Genomic DNA, 15,276 nt, shown 5'->3' with positions numbered 1-15,276 from the left:
GAGAGTGCTGCATGAATGGAGCACACAGGCTTGTCATCTTTCCTGAGTCAGATCGATACACAAACCAATGGGGACATATTACATCTAATGTAGTTATCAAACATATCCATGATGTATCACTTAATTTATTTTATCAGGTTAGACAAAAGATAAAGCTATGAGCCTGACATCAGCTGAATTACTATGATAAGTCCCTGCCTCTTTGGCCTATTGATTTTATTGCGTAAAGTCACCTTGAACACAAGCTGATTATCTGTCATTAATCAAATAATCTGTTCTCTTTATTCGAATGAGTTACGCCTGCACGCACAGACCCTTTAAAGCTGCGGTTATTTGCTTTAAAGGGCCAGTTCACCGATTTTCACCCTCAGTCTTATCGCGCTATTATGAGGAGCTGACGCCACTATGGTAGGAAAAAACTACGTACAACGCGTCATCTGACAGAGGCCAGGATGCTTGCTGAACTACACTTCCTCATTTTAGGACGCCCGCCTCCGATGTCATGTCTGGTACAAAATCGTAAGGTTTGAAATCTAGACTGCAGACCTGAAGATTTTTTAGACGATCCAATGGTTAATTCTCGTCATATTTCAGATTCTGTACCGCTCTGAGCCATTGCCTGCAGCAAAGCAGTAGTATTTCACTGCAGCGTCTCTCGCTGGGCCATTCCTTTCAGAGGGAGGGGTGCAATGCACGCTGGGTGTTGTAGGAATGTAGAACGGGCGAAACCACGAGCTGTTTGTACAACTTTCTCCACAGCTATGGCGCCAGTTTCAAATATTATTGCTTCCATTGATGACAGAGAACACCAGCTTTGACTGACAGTGGCTTTTTCCGGGGACAAATTGCTCCTTTGAATTTGCTGTTAAAGCAGAGCCAGGCCGGTTGTTTTCCCAGACTTAATGCTAAGCTAAGCTAACTGGCTGCTCAAAGTGGCTTAGTAATAAATCATGTAGACAATAGAGTGGTATTAATGTCCTCTTTTAACTCTTATAAGGAAGCAAATAAGTGTATTTACCTAGCTGTTTTTATTATTTCAAAGTATATACTGTATGTATAGTAAGATTTCCTCATGCTTCTGACCTCATAATCATTGTAAATGTCTGTTTCCATTCAAATTTAAAGATAATAATTGAATCTGTGAAACTTTTCAGGCCTCCTTAAATTCTGCTACACTCCCTCCCGATTACACTCCCATCCTCTCCCTCCCCTGCAGCCTCTATTGTGTTTCCACTTTGCATGCTGCACTGGTTTGTGCAGTGCTGCCCAACTTTGGTGCACAGGTTTTGGAGTGAATATTGTATCATATATTCTCCGCAATAGTCTATGATGCATGATTTCAAAAGACTATTGTGTATTTTATGCAATGTTTGCAGAACTGAAAAAAACAGAACAAAATGTAGGCGTGGAATATTTGACTGGAATTGAGCTCTAGAACCATGTTTGAACGGGTACGCACATAAACCTGACACCTTGTTAATCTCTCCTGCATATTTTTCTTTTAGCATCCTTAAAAGAAAGGTAAATATAGTTCTTCTTTTAATTAAGATATGTCATCAAAGACCACATAAGGCTGGAAAACCGAGGACAACAAAGGCATAAGGACAAATAACGTCACACAGTAAGTGAGGGAGAATGAACGACTGCCCCGCCTTCATCCAACAATGAGCTTAGAGAGCTCATGTTTCTGACACTGAAATAGACGGTGGTTACAGATTTGACTCCACACTTTCTAAATGTATTGTTGATGTGGGAGAAGGATGGGTGTGTATTTCTGCACTCAGCATACAAGAGTCTCCTCTCCTTGCCTCCTTGTTGGAAAAAGGAGCAGACACACTGGTCAGCAACAATGCTGAGGGACCTTCAGTGCCTCATTTATTATTTATGTAAAGGAAAACAAGAGTATTTCTTTGTTTTTGGATATTACACAGGATGTTTTAACATGCAGGAAGTCTTTACGAGTAACCCCAGTATCCCAGGGCAGGAATTTGTCAGGGCTAGAGCATATTGATTGGGTAACGCTGCGTATTGATTGAAAAATATGGCCTCAGTCTTAAGCAACAGCTCAGTGATTCCTGCAGAGGCTGTTTTGAGTGATGCTGTTAACGTGCTCCAGGAGAAATCCCACCAGGGTCTCAGAACCAGTCGAGCTTTCTGTGCATGCTTTGCTAACACAAAGGAAGACAGGGGAAGACTCTTATACATAGAGGCCTGTTGTGGTAAATAAACAGTACACGTCTATCTCTGTGGACTATTTCAAGAGGCCTCGTTCAGCGGGGAGAACTCTGGCCCTGGCCCCGAAACACAAAGACACTTCCTGTCTGATTTGTAAAGAGAAAAGGCTGCACGTCCCTGGAGGAGCAAGCTGAGTGCAAAACATGAACTATTGACTATATAAGGAGCTTATGGACTCTGTCACCACAATACAGATCCGTCTTACGGCTAAACAAATGTCAGTTAAAGCGAGATAGGGAGACATTTTGGAGGAGAAAACAGCAACAGGAAAAGGAGAGAGTAAGTCATCGGCCTTTTAAATAGATTATGCTTAGTCTCGCCCTGCTCTCTCTCACCTCTCTTTAAGTAAGTCTGAGAGACGCAGCCAAGATTGAGGATGAGGGTGACGCGCCATGCCAACTTAACGAAGTGCGCCTTCTCTCTGTGATTGCGGGTTTAATTGGATATCATTGAAGAAGAACAAAAGCGCAGTCGAGTGAATGCAGTGATACTCAGCCTGCCTAGCTGTCTGCCTGTCTTTATGTCTTACTCTCTGCCTCTTTGTGTGTGTATGAATGATTAATGGTGATTGTATAAGAGCTGTAGTACATGAAGTGCATGGTGAGTGTAACAGAGAGCATAGTAATAAGGAGGAGCGATGGGACTACCAGAGGTACTTGGAATAAATATTTAACCTACAAAATGAAAGCCCTTCACATACTTTAAATTAAGTGGATTAAGTGGATTGGCGCATTTTATTTACAATTCATTATTGCTAAGAGATAATCATTCTTTTTTGTGTAGCACACACTTTTTCTACTTATACTATCTTTATTTTGTTTGTCTGTGTGTGCATTTATGCTGTTTTAGGTGTATATCAAATATGCCTTGACATTTAAATAAAGGTTGAATAAATGTATAAGAGGTGCAACTTTTTCTCTGCTTTCAAATGAATATAAGTTAAATAACAGTTTTTCTTTGCTCTGCCAGCTTTTCTTCAACATTTTATGGAGTCCTTTTGCAGTCAATATGATGTGCACTCTCAAAAAATGCAGCAGTGATTGCTAAATAATTTAATATCCCCATCCCTTGCAGGCAGACACACACTTACAGTATATACTCTCAATAAGTGCTGAGTCATTCTTCCACATACAGCCTAGGTGATCAGGTTCACTTAAATTTGATGCTTTAAGGCAAAAATGCAAGAGGTTTATACCCAGTGTTGGTGTGATGCTAAATCATATGTTGTATTACCACTGAGACTGCAGCAACTTAAAGTGTAAGCAAATGTAAAGTAAAGGTGCTAATGCTGCAAAAACACAGAAACCATAATTCACAAAGTAATTCCTGAGAGACACATAAACTTTATTTTGAAAATATTAATCATGTTTTCTACTCATGCTCATTTAGATCACTGATTTATTTACACTGAAGTCATGCTGTTTAATGTAATTCAAAGAGTCACTTTCCTCCTGCTTGAGCAGCTCTGTTGGCCTTGCTGCACCTCATATGATGATCCATAATTCCTCACAGGCTCAAGCTCCCCTTCCTCCTCCCTTTCCCCCCTGTTCCTCCTCTGCTCAGTCATAATAACTGGAACCTTTCCTCTAGGGCACCTGAAGGTCTTTACTGTTAAGTGCTCTGCAGCTCTGCTCTTCATTCCGCTTTGTCTCTCCTCTCTGCACTCATTTCTTAGAGCTTGTAAACAGCTCATTATTCTGTGTTGGGATGTAACAGCGGCCTGCATATGGAGCTCTCTGGGGAGTCTTGCTTTTATATCTAATCTAGCTTCAGTTGCTTGTAGTTTGTATGATCAATATTATGCTTGACATTATTTACTGTGCGTCCTCATCACTTAGCTGATGCTCTTTATGATAATTAATAATACAGAGCACAGAGGTTACAGTCACAGAACTCTGATATTATTCCTGCCAGACAGGTTTAGAGATAAATATGAGAAAAATAGTGGAGCCTTATTGTATGCTCAGCTGTCTACTGTGTAGGTGAGAGATATGCATCTTTAGTTATTGTCTTGTCAAAAACATTTAAATAAAGCTGTTGTTACAGGACCTTCCATGGCCTGAATTAACAAAAGGGGAAGGTTGCAAACTCAGAATGTCATTAGTTTGTAGGTGCTGCCCCCTGTTGGTTGCTGTGAATTGTTGCAAACCTTCCTCGAGCAAAACATTTCTATATCCAGTGAAAAATATCTGGAATCAAGAAAGTGTGATCACAACTTCAGAAGACAAATTTAAGATTATGGTAGAAATATATAGATTAAAATAAATACATCATAAAAAAAATCAGGCTATAAACTTATTCAGACAAATACATACAATGTAAGTAACCAATTGTGTCTCAGGTTCTGGGACAAGATACTTTAAAGCACTAGGTGGTGCTAAAAGATCAGGAAGGAAAAATGGCTGCTTCTGACTTCCAGGGGCTATTGCATAACAATTCTGGCAACCAATAGCTGTCTAATTCATAAAAAGAGTTCAAATTTCATAAGAATTACTTCTTTCCATTCACTCTACGATGCATTTTTTTCATTGCAGCTTCATAATGTATCGCAATCAGCATGTTGCAGGGCAGAGTAAGATCCTGCACTATATTCTTATTCGTTTCTTTTTATTTAATCTGTTTCTTTTGCTCTTTCTGTCCTTCATGTAGGGCCAAACTTGGAACACAATGTATATTCAAAATACACTTAGTATAATATAAGCTAAATTGGACCCTAAGCAGTCTACATTGGTTTCCCATTGTCTATTGTCTACCAAATGCATGTAGTTGTTACAAATGATATTGCTGATTGTGATGATGCAGGCCTTGCTATTCGCTTTCAACCTCAGCCACTGGCCCCATTGTAGTCTTTCGCTTTCCAACTCAATCCTGCCCCAAATGCCCCCTTACGTCACACTTTTCTTCTCAATGTGTGGAATGCTCTAAATATGGGAGTGGTGGGGGCCACAAGAAACACTGTTCAGTCCAAATTCAATTTGCCTTAAGCACTGTAAATCAAAACCCCTCTTTCATGTACAAAGTGGGATTGGCTGTTGGATTTCCCGTTCTCCATACGATAGGTCAGAAAAGATGGTTACGGAGGGCCGGGCTGCCATCTCTCCACCCACATTATCACCATCTTTATTGTCGCCAAAGACACTATGCTATCAAGATAATTCACGTCATACACGACCGTTATAGTGACCATTGTGTCCTTTGTGGGTAGCGTACAATTAAAATAATAAAAGAAATAATAAGAAGCCACAGGGGAGATTAGCTGACGGATGGTTACAATGTTAAACCTTTAGTAAATTGATTTTTGACAGCAGACATACTACGCATGCTCACCACAGGGGCGTCCGTTGAGTTCTTTAGACACTACTTAAAACGAGTGAATTGGCATGTTTTAAAGCCTTTACCAGTAGGTAATTCTGCTAACACATATAACGTTACATCGGTAAGCTAATTTAAATCGAAACTGTATTCACCACAGCAATATAAACGCCAAATGTGAGGCACTTTAACCAACTCCTATTCGTCGTAGTGTGTTTCCTGACGGCCGTTAGACAAAAGAGAAAGTGGTCTAGCAGTGAAAATTTCGAATCGGTTCAGTACTCTTTGTTGGATGTGTGCTGTGGATGACAACCGTCCAGCCCGTCGCAACAACAGCAGCACCAGCAGCGGCGGCGGCAGCGGTAGGGTATTTATCATCGCAGGCAGCAGCCGAGGGGAGTGTAGTGAACCGGGGGAAGGAGAGAGAAAGGATTTACGGACACCGACCAAGCATGGCTACCCAAACGACAACAGCATGCACTGGATCCACTCTGTTGCAGCCTATCAGCGAAATCATCAATCTCCCCCTTGACCAGGTATGATTTTGGATGGAGATAAAATCGATACACGAGCCGCTCGAGCGTCTTTTAATAGCATATTTGTATCCCAGTTAGCTAGCATCTGTGTATGTAACGTTAGCAGAGGCTGATGATGCGCAGTGCTGTTCTTCTCAAACGTTAGCTTAGCCTTCATACGTTGCGGATGTATGGAAAACGAGAACACTAAATCAGTTATTTCACTTTCTATACTCTGCTGCTAATGCCCCTTGTCTCGTCCCTTTGATGCCCAGAGTCTAATCCAGAGGTTCCCAAACACAGACATCCTTTGATCTGTCTCCAATTGGATCATCAGTTTAATCTGGATTGACTAGTTACATTTCACCTAACACAAACTTGAAGTTAGCTCCAGAATAGTGTGTGTTTAGGCCGCTGTGATTAATCTACCTTATGTAGCATTTTTCTATGAGCTGAAGAAGCAGACAATCAAATCTAAGGGACTAAACAGCCTTAAAATGGTTTCTAAAATGGAAAAGGTTTCCAATGTAGTTTCATAAATACCAGATTTTGGATTTGGCTTTATTCCAATACGGTTTTAAAGAGGTCCCTCAGTTCAAAGACACCTATTTTACATTGTAATTTGGAGAAAGCAATGCAATTCCTGTGTTATTATGAGCCAAAGCCTGTTTTTACCACTCCATATCTGCAGAAGCCACAGCTGCACAGTTGCAAACTTACACCAGCGAGGAGATCGTCAAAAACATGTGGTTTGCTGTGTTCACTTAGGCAGACTACTTTGCTGCTCATTGGTAATGAGAGAGGGCACACCATCTATGTTAGACCTTTCCCTTATTAAAGCTTCTGTAAGGAACTTTTGGTTGGTGTTGATTTTGGCGCCTACTATGGACAAAGCTGTACCTCTTATCTCTTTGCTGATTTTGTCCTGTACATGCTTAAGTGGTGGATTTTAACGAAAAATCTCATCCTGCTTTCTTTAACAGTCATTTCACTCACTTTAGATGTTTGCCCTGGAAAATGTAAACAAAGGCAGCGTGCAGTTATTCGCTTCATCTGACACCTACCCCCCACCAGCGGTTTCAGGCATTCAAAATAACTATATAGAAATAATCAATATTGTCGCTGATGGTCTGGTTTGCTTTTGTAGGTCATATAGAGTTATCAGAATTAATTTCAATCTGCTTCATAACCAGTGAAAAACTCCTCACTGGGGCTTGAAAGCAGCTGCTGACACAGGTTAGGCAACTGCAGCAGTTCTGGTTAGTCTGGAATTATTGGATTATATTACCTAGTGATAATTGCTCGAAGTGGAATTCGTGTGCAAATATTTGCATTGTAATCACTTTCACATTCATACCATACCCACAACATTGTGCTTGCTTAGACAGGTGATTGCAAAGCTCATCAGAGATCGCCTGTGGTGTTGTGTGGAAACGTCCAGCTATGTCAGCATGCACCAGTAGCTCAGGGTTTGTTATATAGGCTTCTGCAGGGAAACACCGATTTCTTCCCTTGTCCGCCGTCGGCTCAAGTTTGGGTCGTACTGTAATTTGTGGCTTGTCTTAGGAAAGTAAGGAACATCCCATGCTAACTACAGTGGTTTCCCCTGACTACAGTGTCGACTTAAACACATGGGAATCCGCTGTCATGCCCTTTTAAATGCAACAATCAGAACGTAGCCCTTTTTTTGCGCAGAGCAACAAAATATACATTTTCCTTCTTTATTTTTCAGCTGGCATAGTTTTGCTTTGCATTTTTTTGGCTTGTGATGGCAGCTTCAAAATCACTTATTCCTATCTTTCTTTATAAGCATGGGGTCCCATTTAGATGAGCCTATTTCCTTCTGCTGCCAAGCATTTTTACATGCAAGCCTCAAGCTCATGACTCATGCTTCTCTTCCCACTGGACCGAGGAAAGCCTTGTTGTATGCACCTGAGCTTATATAGGATGTTTAAATTCTCAGCTGTGACCTGGTAAACGTGTTTAAAATCACATTAAAAAGTATTTGCAGGCTCTCACGTCTCCCCATAACTTTTTTTTACCATGATCATTTCCTAAGCAGCAGGACTATTCAGGCACCTAACTCTTTGTCTTATTGTGCTTAAAACGACAAACCTATCCAACCATCCTTTCATCCTCTGTACCTACATGTGCAGGCTGGAATGCTTCATTTATCTCACTCCGCCCGACAAAGCTACAGCCTATGTCAGGAATGTTGCAGGGCGGGAATGTTCTTTTAAAAAGGTCTGTTTTGAATCAGAAAAACAGCACCTGAACTTGGCATGAGCCTTTACTGTGCCTCTCAGAAGTGGAACAGTCAGTACACTTGGGTTAAACTGCACATAATGCTTTACTTTGCATTTGTTATAGCAATAAATATTTATAATAAGTAAGTAGTTTAATTATAGTGTGAAATGACCCTCTAAAAGGACATACAACCAAAGCTAACCTGAGCTCAAACTAGTGTTTTGCATCTTTAAAGCTTCTTAATCCAACATGGCCGCTGTAAAAGAAGCGGTTGTTTCACTTTAAATCTGCATGAGTCTACTTTATAAATTAGCTTAAATAATCATCCACTGTTTTGTGTATTTGTTGATGATAATATTCCTATTGACTCTTAGAAATGTTCACCCCAGGCTATTCTTAGCTGTTTGTCTCCATTTGAATGTTCACTAGCTGAGTTAGAGAGAATGGCATTGTACAAATGGGACATATAATCGCAGCCCACACTACTTTGTTTGACAGGTGTCGCCCTTGTGAACAATGTGGTTTGTTTGCTTCCTGCCAACTGGGTGCTCTGTACTGTGCCAGAGCTGCTGTCAACACCACATAAATCAATACAGTCACTCAGATACACTGTGATCTGTGTGGCCCACAGACATTGACACTCATTTTGATGAAGCCGCTATAGTGTGGCACCCCTCTGTATGTCGTTAGGACTGTATGTATCCCATGGGAGAGCCAGGCCTCTGCACCGGCCTGTGTCAGAGCTATAATGGGAGCTGTGAAATCTGAACTGACGCTCTGCCTCTCTCTTCTTCTGACTCTTTCTTTCTGGCTCTATCACAGACAGCCTGTCCACTCTCAGTAACACGCTCTTAGCCCTCTCAACACATTTTTGTGCAGCAGCTCAAAAGTTATCTTTTATATGAAATGTGTGATTTATTGGCTCAAAGTACACATCAAGATCCCGAGCTGTCTCTGCCCAGGATTCTGCTGTATTTCTGTATTTTCATGTGCTTGTCATAAACCTTGTAGGGTGAAGGCCATATCCAGTATGAAGGGCTCCTCTTAGTCTTGAGTACATTGACCTGACAGTGTTCATTAAGAAAATCCTTGACCTTTTACTGCATCTCATCCGGCCTCTAGCTTTGAGATACATTGTGCAGCTATCAGTGAAGCCCCTTTTATATCAAGTGGACTTGCAACCAATTTCTCTGGTTATCTTTTACATCACCTCATATAGGCTTTTACTGATGCCTTTTAAGAGCAGATGCTGAGTACCGATCTATCCAAATCCCTTTAGGACTTAGCATTGCATTTGATATTACATTAACACACTAAAGAGCCATCTCGCAGATTAGCTAGCATTTTCCCAGGGCGGCTTGTAACTGAATCTGGTCCAAACTCATCCGTTATGCTGATGATGCACGTCATTATCTCACCAATTTACGTTTTGTGTTGACATCATTTGTGTAGTGCCACAGGGTTCGATTTCAGGTCTTGTTTTGTTTTCCTTTATATTGCATCCATGGTTCTTAAAATCATAATATTGAGTTTCAGTCTGAAATTTCCAAACCAGTTGACTCATATGGCCTCCTGAGAGTCTTGCCTTCACCAAGTGTAGTTCCAAATAGAGCTGATATCATCAGGCCGATAATGGACTACATGAATATATGTTTCACAGTAAATATAATGGAGAAAACATTGCTTGGGGTTAATTATCGCTCAGCTCCAATCTGAAATAATGGGAACACAAAACCCGGGTCCACACGCTAATCTCCGCCCCCTTTCTGGCGCGATGCTGCCTCCCGTCTCCATCTAAGCAGCACTCGGACATCGTTCCAAATTTGTCGGCGCTGAGTTTGATAAATAGACTGAATGATACAATAAAGACCTAACCACTGTAACATCTTCACTGGCCTCCATGCTGCTTACCAAAGAGTTCTTTGTGCGTATTATTGTTAACTGACCCTGTTTCCGGCACGTTTGTGACATCAGACGGTGACGCAGCAGAAACTCTCAAACTTTCAAAAACTCCATTTCGGTCTCGTGCCAAACATGGTGCGGCTAAATAACAGCATAAGAAATAGCCTGATTAAGCTACTCAAGCAATTGGTCTGAAATGCAAGTGTCCATGCCAGGAACCACTAGGTTGAAGCATCAGCTGCGAAGGTCTTCCACAGCTGCAGCTGTTTCAACACGCAGCAGCTGGGTGCCTGATGAATCTCTCCCCTCGCTTTTCACACACACAATGAACTCTATCAACTCGCCCTTTTGTTTGTGCAGCTCTTCATTGTCTTGAAACCCCCCCCCCCCATTGCTTTGTCACCTTACAATGCAAACAGGTCCCATTGTTTTTATTTCATTAGGGGCTAAATCTTAAGGAGAATGATGTTTCTGTTGACTGATACATGCCCTTCTATACTGACAATTTAGATCAGTTATTGTATCTTTTGTTTGTTGGATTACATGCTCAAGGTCTAGGCAGTTTGATTTGACTGAGGTTACATCCAGCAGGTTGACAGCACTACTGTTTTTACCTGTACATGTCTACAAGATGTATCTCAGGAGCACGGCAGTGTGGAAATTTCCATCTGCACTGTGTTGTGTTCTGTACAGAATCTACACCTGATACACTGACTGTTGTGATGTTTTAAAATTGAAGGTTTCTTTTGCTGTCAGGGTTATTTCTTTGACACAATAATACATGGAAAATATTTAGCACGTGGATCAGTGAGGATTTGGGGTGATGCAATGTTGTTAGTGTCAGCAGTGACCTTATGAAGCTTGGACATCTTGTCTGCTCATTATTGTTAACAGGACCGTGGTGGTACTGTAGAGTTGTTCTAAGAAACAATGTCCGATGGCTACGACAAATGACATAAACAAATGATAAAATCAGCGTTGCCTTTTCATAATAGCAGACTTTAAATGCATCTGAAGATAAATCTTAAGCCACCATGTTTGTTTTGTAGCTCAGCCATTTTTTCATTTCATATATGCACCAGCCTGGGTGTACAGGCGATGCTGCCGTGTGTCCTGTACTGTAGTCACAAAAGGCTCCATCACCCAGCTGTACAATCACTCTTCTGTTTATGTGACATATTGGATTGCCGTTTGTCACAGTCAACGAATGGCCATGTCTTTTACCACGATAACAAGCCTTCTTTTGTCGTTTCTGCTGCATTTTCCACCAGGCTTTTGTGCTGTAGGCCTCCGAGCCCACACAGCGCCGAGGGTTTGACTGCTAGCTTTTCTTTTATCCACTTACAATTCCAAATAGGTTGAACTGGAGTTTGAAATAGGCACTTAAAAGTCAAGTGTAAAATTGAGGTCGCTCATATCCCTGAATATTTTCCTCATAAGCACTAATATTAACATTTCCTTTAGATGACTTCTCCCTAAGGTTCTGGGTCCCCAAAACCCCCGCCTCGGGACCACTGGTCTTACTTTACAACCCTCCTCAGAGGTCTCTGTACCTCCCCAATGTCTTTAATTGGCGGCCCTCCTGGGAGTCCTATCCCTCCAATTGATTTCTTTCCCCCTCGGCTCCCTCTAATGGACCGCTGCTGGCTGCTGTCGTTATTATGGTGCACAATCAACACGAGCATGTGTGATTCCTCCGGGGGAATATGGAAAGACTTGGCTGTGTTGTTAACATCACTGGTTGACAACAGGCTGGTTTTTTTTTTTGGCTTAGAGTTTGTGATTATGTGTTTAATGAAGCTTGTTCGTAGCAAGTGTGACATTTAATCTAGAGAAAAAGAGTTCACCATAGAAGTGATACCACATGTTACTGAGGACAAGTAGCATTGTGTAGTGCTCTATTATGGATACATATAAACAGTACTTTATTGACTGATTTAAGGTTTATTGCATAATAGTAGGGTAGACCACTAGTGACCGTTTAAAGCTTCTTCTTTTCTTTTAAGCTGTAATAGGTAACTATTTAAACTAACTTTTTGTCATATATGCTCAAACTGTTACTTTAAATATGCAGTAGAACATGAGAGAGAAAAGAGAGAGAGAGAGAGAGAGAAAAAAAAATCCTCTTCCTCTGGCTCCTCCTACTGCTCCTAATGGCATTTGCAAGAACCCAACGCTCCCGAAACACACAACCAATCAGAGCCGAGCAGTCCCTCAGGCTGCTGTCAATCACACGCTGCGCAGCACCACTGCTCTGCGCATGCTCACACGGTCAAAGCTCCAGCTTCATTTCTGCTGTATTTGTTTCACACTGCTGAGATGTCTGCGGTTACTGTGACGTTGTGTTACGTTGGTGTTACAGTCGGGCTAACGTTAGCTTGTTCTCAATGTGGCTGCTGTTCAGCGTTGTTTCATGGCGGTGTGAAAATATCTTTGGGAAGTGCCCAGGCAGTGTTACGGTTTCAGACTTTCTCCTGATAGTTCCTCGGCCTGTGCTCTCATGGCTGTATGTTCACAACATCAGCGTGCTTAGTTGGCTCTGTTTTTTCACAGTTTCTGTTAGCAAACTAAGTGCTGGTGGTTTTGCCGCTGGTTTGATGTGCCTCTGCTGCGGTTGTTGTCGTTTCACGTTTTTATTGTATATCTGGCTCCTTCAGTTGCCGTGGTTACTAGCTTGCGTGCGCATGATAGCCTCCTCTGCGAGGGAGGGCTTTGGAGGCAGGACTGAGTGCCGCAGAGAAAGAGGGGGAGGCACCTGGAGGTTGTGATCTTTCAAATTTTGAAGCAAAGTCCACTCTCTTCTCCATCTTACCTACTGCAGCTTTAAAGCAAGCCATGATGTTCAATCCATGATGGCTCTGGGCTTATGGGAAATGGTGTTTAACACAACTTGAACTAAAACAAGTGAAAAAATAGTTTTGATTTGTTATTTTAAGATTTTTTATTACAGTTCTTATATGGAGTAACCCACACAACACAGTTATGAGTAAAATGTATTTTCAGCTATAGCTGTATTAAAAATGTAAAGTGGATTTTGAATAGGGCTGACGGATTATAGCCAAAATGACGAGCCGTTTCAGGGGACCAGTGTTTCGGAGTGACTTGCTGTCAAGTCTTCCTGTTTCAGCTTAACAACAAGCAGTGTTCACAATGCGACTGAGCATTAGTAGCCTACATGACATGTTTGCACAAACAGCCCTTCACAGACGTAACAGATACGTATATTTTCAGCTCGTAATGATAAACAACAAAGAGGCATTCATGAGGACAGCTACGTTTCCTCTTCCTGTCAGCTGCTGTAGCTACGACCACTACAGACGCATTCGGTTAAAAGTCAGGAGTTAACATGGTCACTCATTGAACCGCAACACTGTTGTTTACTCTTCCACTCTAAACTGCCTCTGCAAGGTAGGCGCTCATGACATGACATGCCAGCTCCCCCAAAAGTCAAGTGAAAAACTCACCCCATGAGGGAGTGGCTGATAGTTAAGGAGGCACTTGATTGAGTTTTCTAAGGGCGGAGCAGGCATTTTCATCAATATCGCTATCATTCAATTATTTACTTGTGGAAAGCTAAAATCATGATTGGGGTTAATACTCGGTTAATTGTGAAGCCCTAATTTTGAACTAGATCTTGTTACTTCCCAAACAGATCTTTGGAGCTCTGCTTTTCCTTCAGCTCTGTTAATGTCCTTCTCTGTATTATGAGGGTTAATGCATGTAAATGACTGCCATGGTAGTGGGTTCACTTCCTCCCCGCAGTAAACGCAGTCATGCAAAACGCAGGCCGGCTCTCTTACTGTTGTGTAGATGTGAAGGGAAATCTGTGCATCTGTCATTCCTCCTCTCTCTGAAGTGCTTGGCATCGCCATAAAAGTGGATGTCCACATGACTCAGCTTACTAACTCATTAGTTGTGATGGTAATGGTGCGCTGCTATGAGGGTGGATTGGGTTTCTGTGCTAAAAAAGCCTCCACTTTCAACTTAGAGGACCAGTTTAATGATGGCATGGTGCACGAGTAACAAGACAAATGTGATGTTGGAGATTGCAAATGAATGCAAACAAGCATGGCGGCTTTGCAGATTGCTGCCATCTCTTACTTGGACAGTATTTAGTCCGGCTGGAAGGTATTTAGCAGGCTGAAATTTGTTCGCTTTTATGTTCAATGTCAGGCCTCTTGAGTCTGTCTGAGCACTGGACCCTATAATTTCTCTACAAAAGCCTCCTATTATGTTTAACAGCTGATCCTTTCTGCTTCATTCACTGTTTTAGGCCGGGAGTCCAACAGGATGAAGGGGATGCATCCAATATAAATGAGAGGGCATGAATATTTATTGGTGTGACTTTGCACTGGCACTTGTAATTCAGCTGAGGTAAGACACTGAGGGCATTCAGCTGATTCACCTTCACAGGAACAGATAGACTCTGTCACCTTCCTCTTCAACGCCTCTACTCTCCGATAAATAGTCAATCCGAGTATTGATCATCTCTAACCACAAGCTGCGCTGTCATCTGAAAAGTTCGGCCGCTTTACTCCTCGGGGCATTCTGCCATTGATTCCTTTGAATCTGATCACCTGTGCCATGAATCAGTTGTATACTGCGCTATTCAGTCCCTCCAGAAAGTTGCGATGTTGTGTTCCCGGGAGCACTCAACAAATTCAACCAATAGCTGCAACTTTTTCTCAACCTTGCAATATATAATTACCGCAACTTATCTGCAAATTTGACCAACCATCCCATATCACTAGCCTCAAACTACAGTGTCTTTAAGGAGACTCTGTACAGTGATTCCATAATAATAAATCCAACACTTGACGTCTTTATTATTCATCCATTTTTCTGTGCTGAAAACTGTTAGCCGTCCACTTAGCCACTTCCTGATGCCTTGCGTTGAGTCGACTGACCAATCAGAGCCTGTGTTCCTAACTTTCCACCAACCACAGGCTCTGTTACTGATGTTTGTGTCAGCGTAATTGTAATAAATAAGTGCAAAATGACTTCAGTGTCTTTCAGTTTTTTGTCAGAAGACCAACGCTGATAGATGCCTTAATGGAGCATTTGT

General features: G+C 41.8%; 1 protein-coding gene across 1 annotated transcript in view; it reads left to right on the top strand.

Annotated features, from left to right (window-relative positions):
- Window positions 1-5,913: 5,913 nt before the first annotated feature.
- The window catches only part of mboat2a (membrane bound O-acyltransferase domain containing 2a), a 47,931-nt gene continuing 38,568 nt past the window's right edge, over window positions 5,914-15,276 (top strand). Inside the window, exon 1 of the mRNA XM_069662377.1 lies at window positions 5,914-6,083. Coding sequence (XP_069518478.1) covers window positions 6,000-6,083 — 84 coding nt within the window. The 5' untranslated portion in view covers window positions 5,914-5,999. The remainder of the gene's footprint in view (window positions 6,084-15,276) is intronic.

The sequence above is a fragment of the Semicossyphus pulcher genome, unplaced genomic scaffold (assembly GCF_022749685.1).
Source record: "Semicossyphus pulcher isolate SPU_LCO1_2020_fin unplaced genomic scaffold, fSemPul1.0.p SCAF_14, whole genome shotgun sequence".
NCBI lineage: Eukaryota > Metazoa > Chordata > Actinopteri > Labriformes > Labridae > Semicossyphus > Semicossyphus pulcher.
This window is presented reverse-complemented; position numbering and strand designations above follow the sequence as displayed.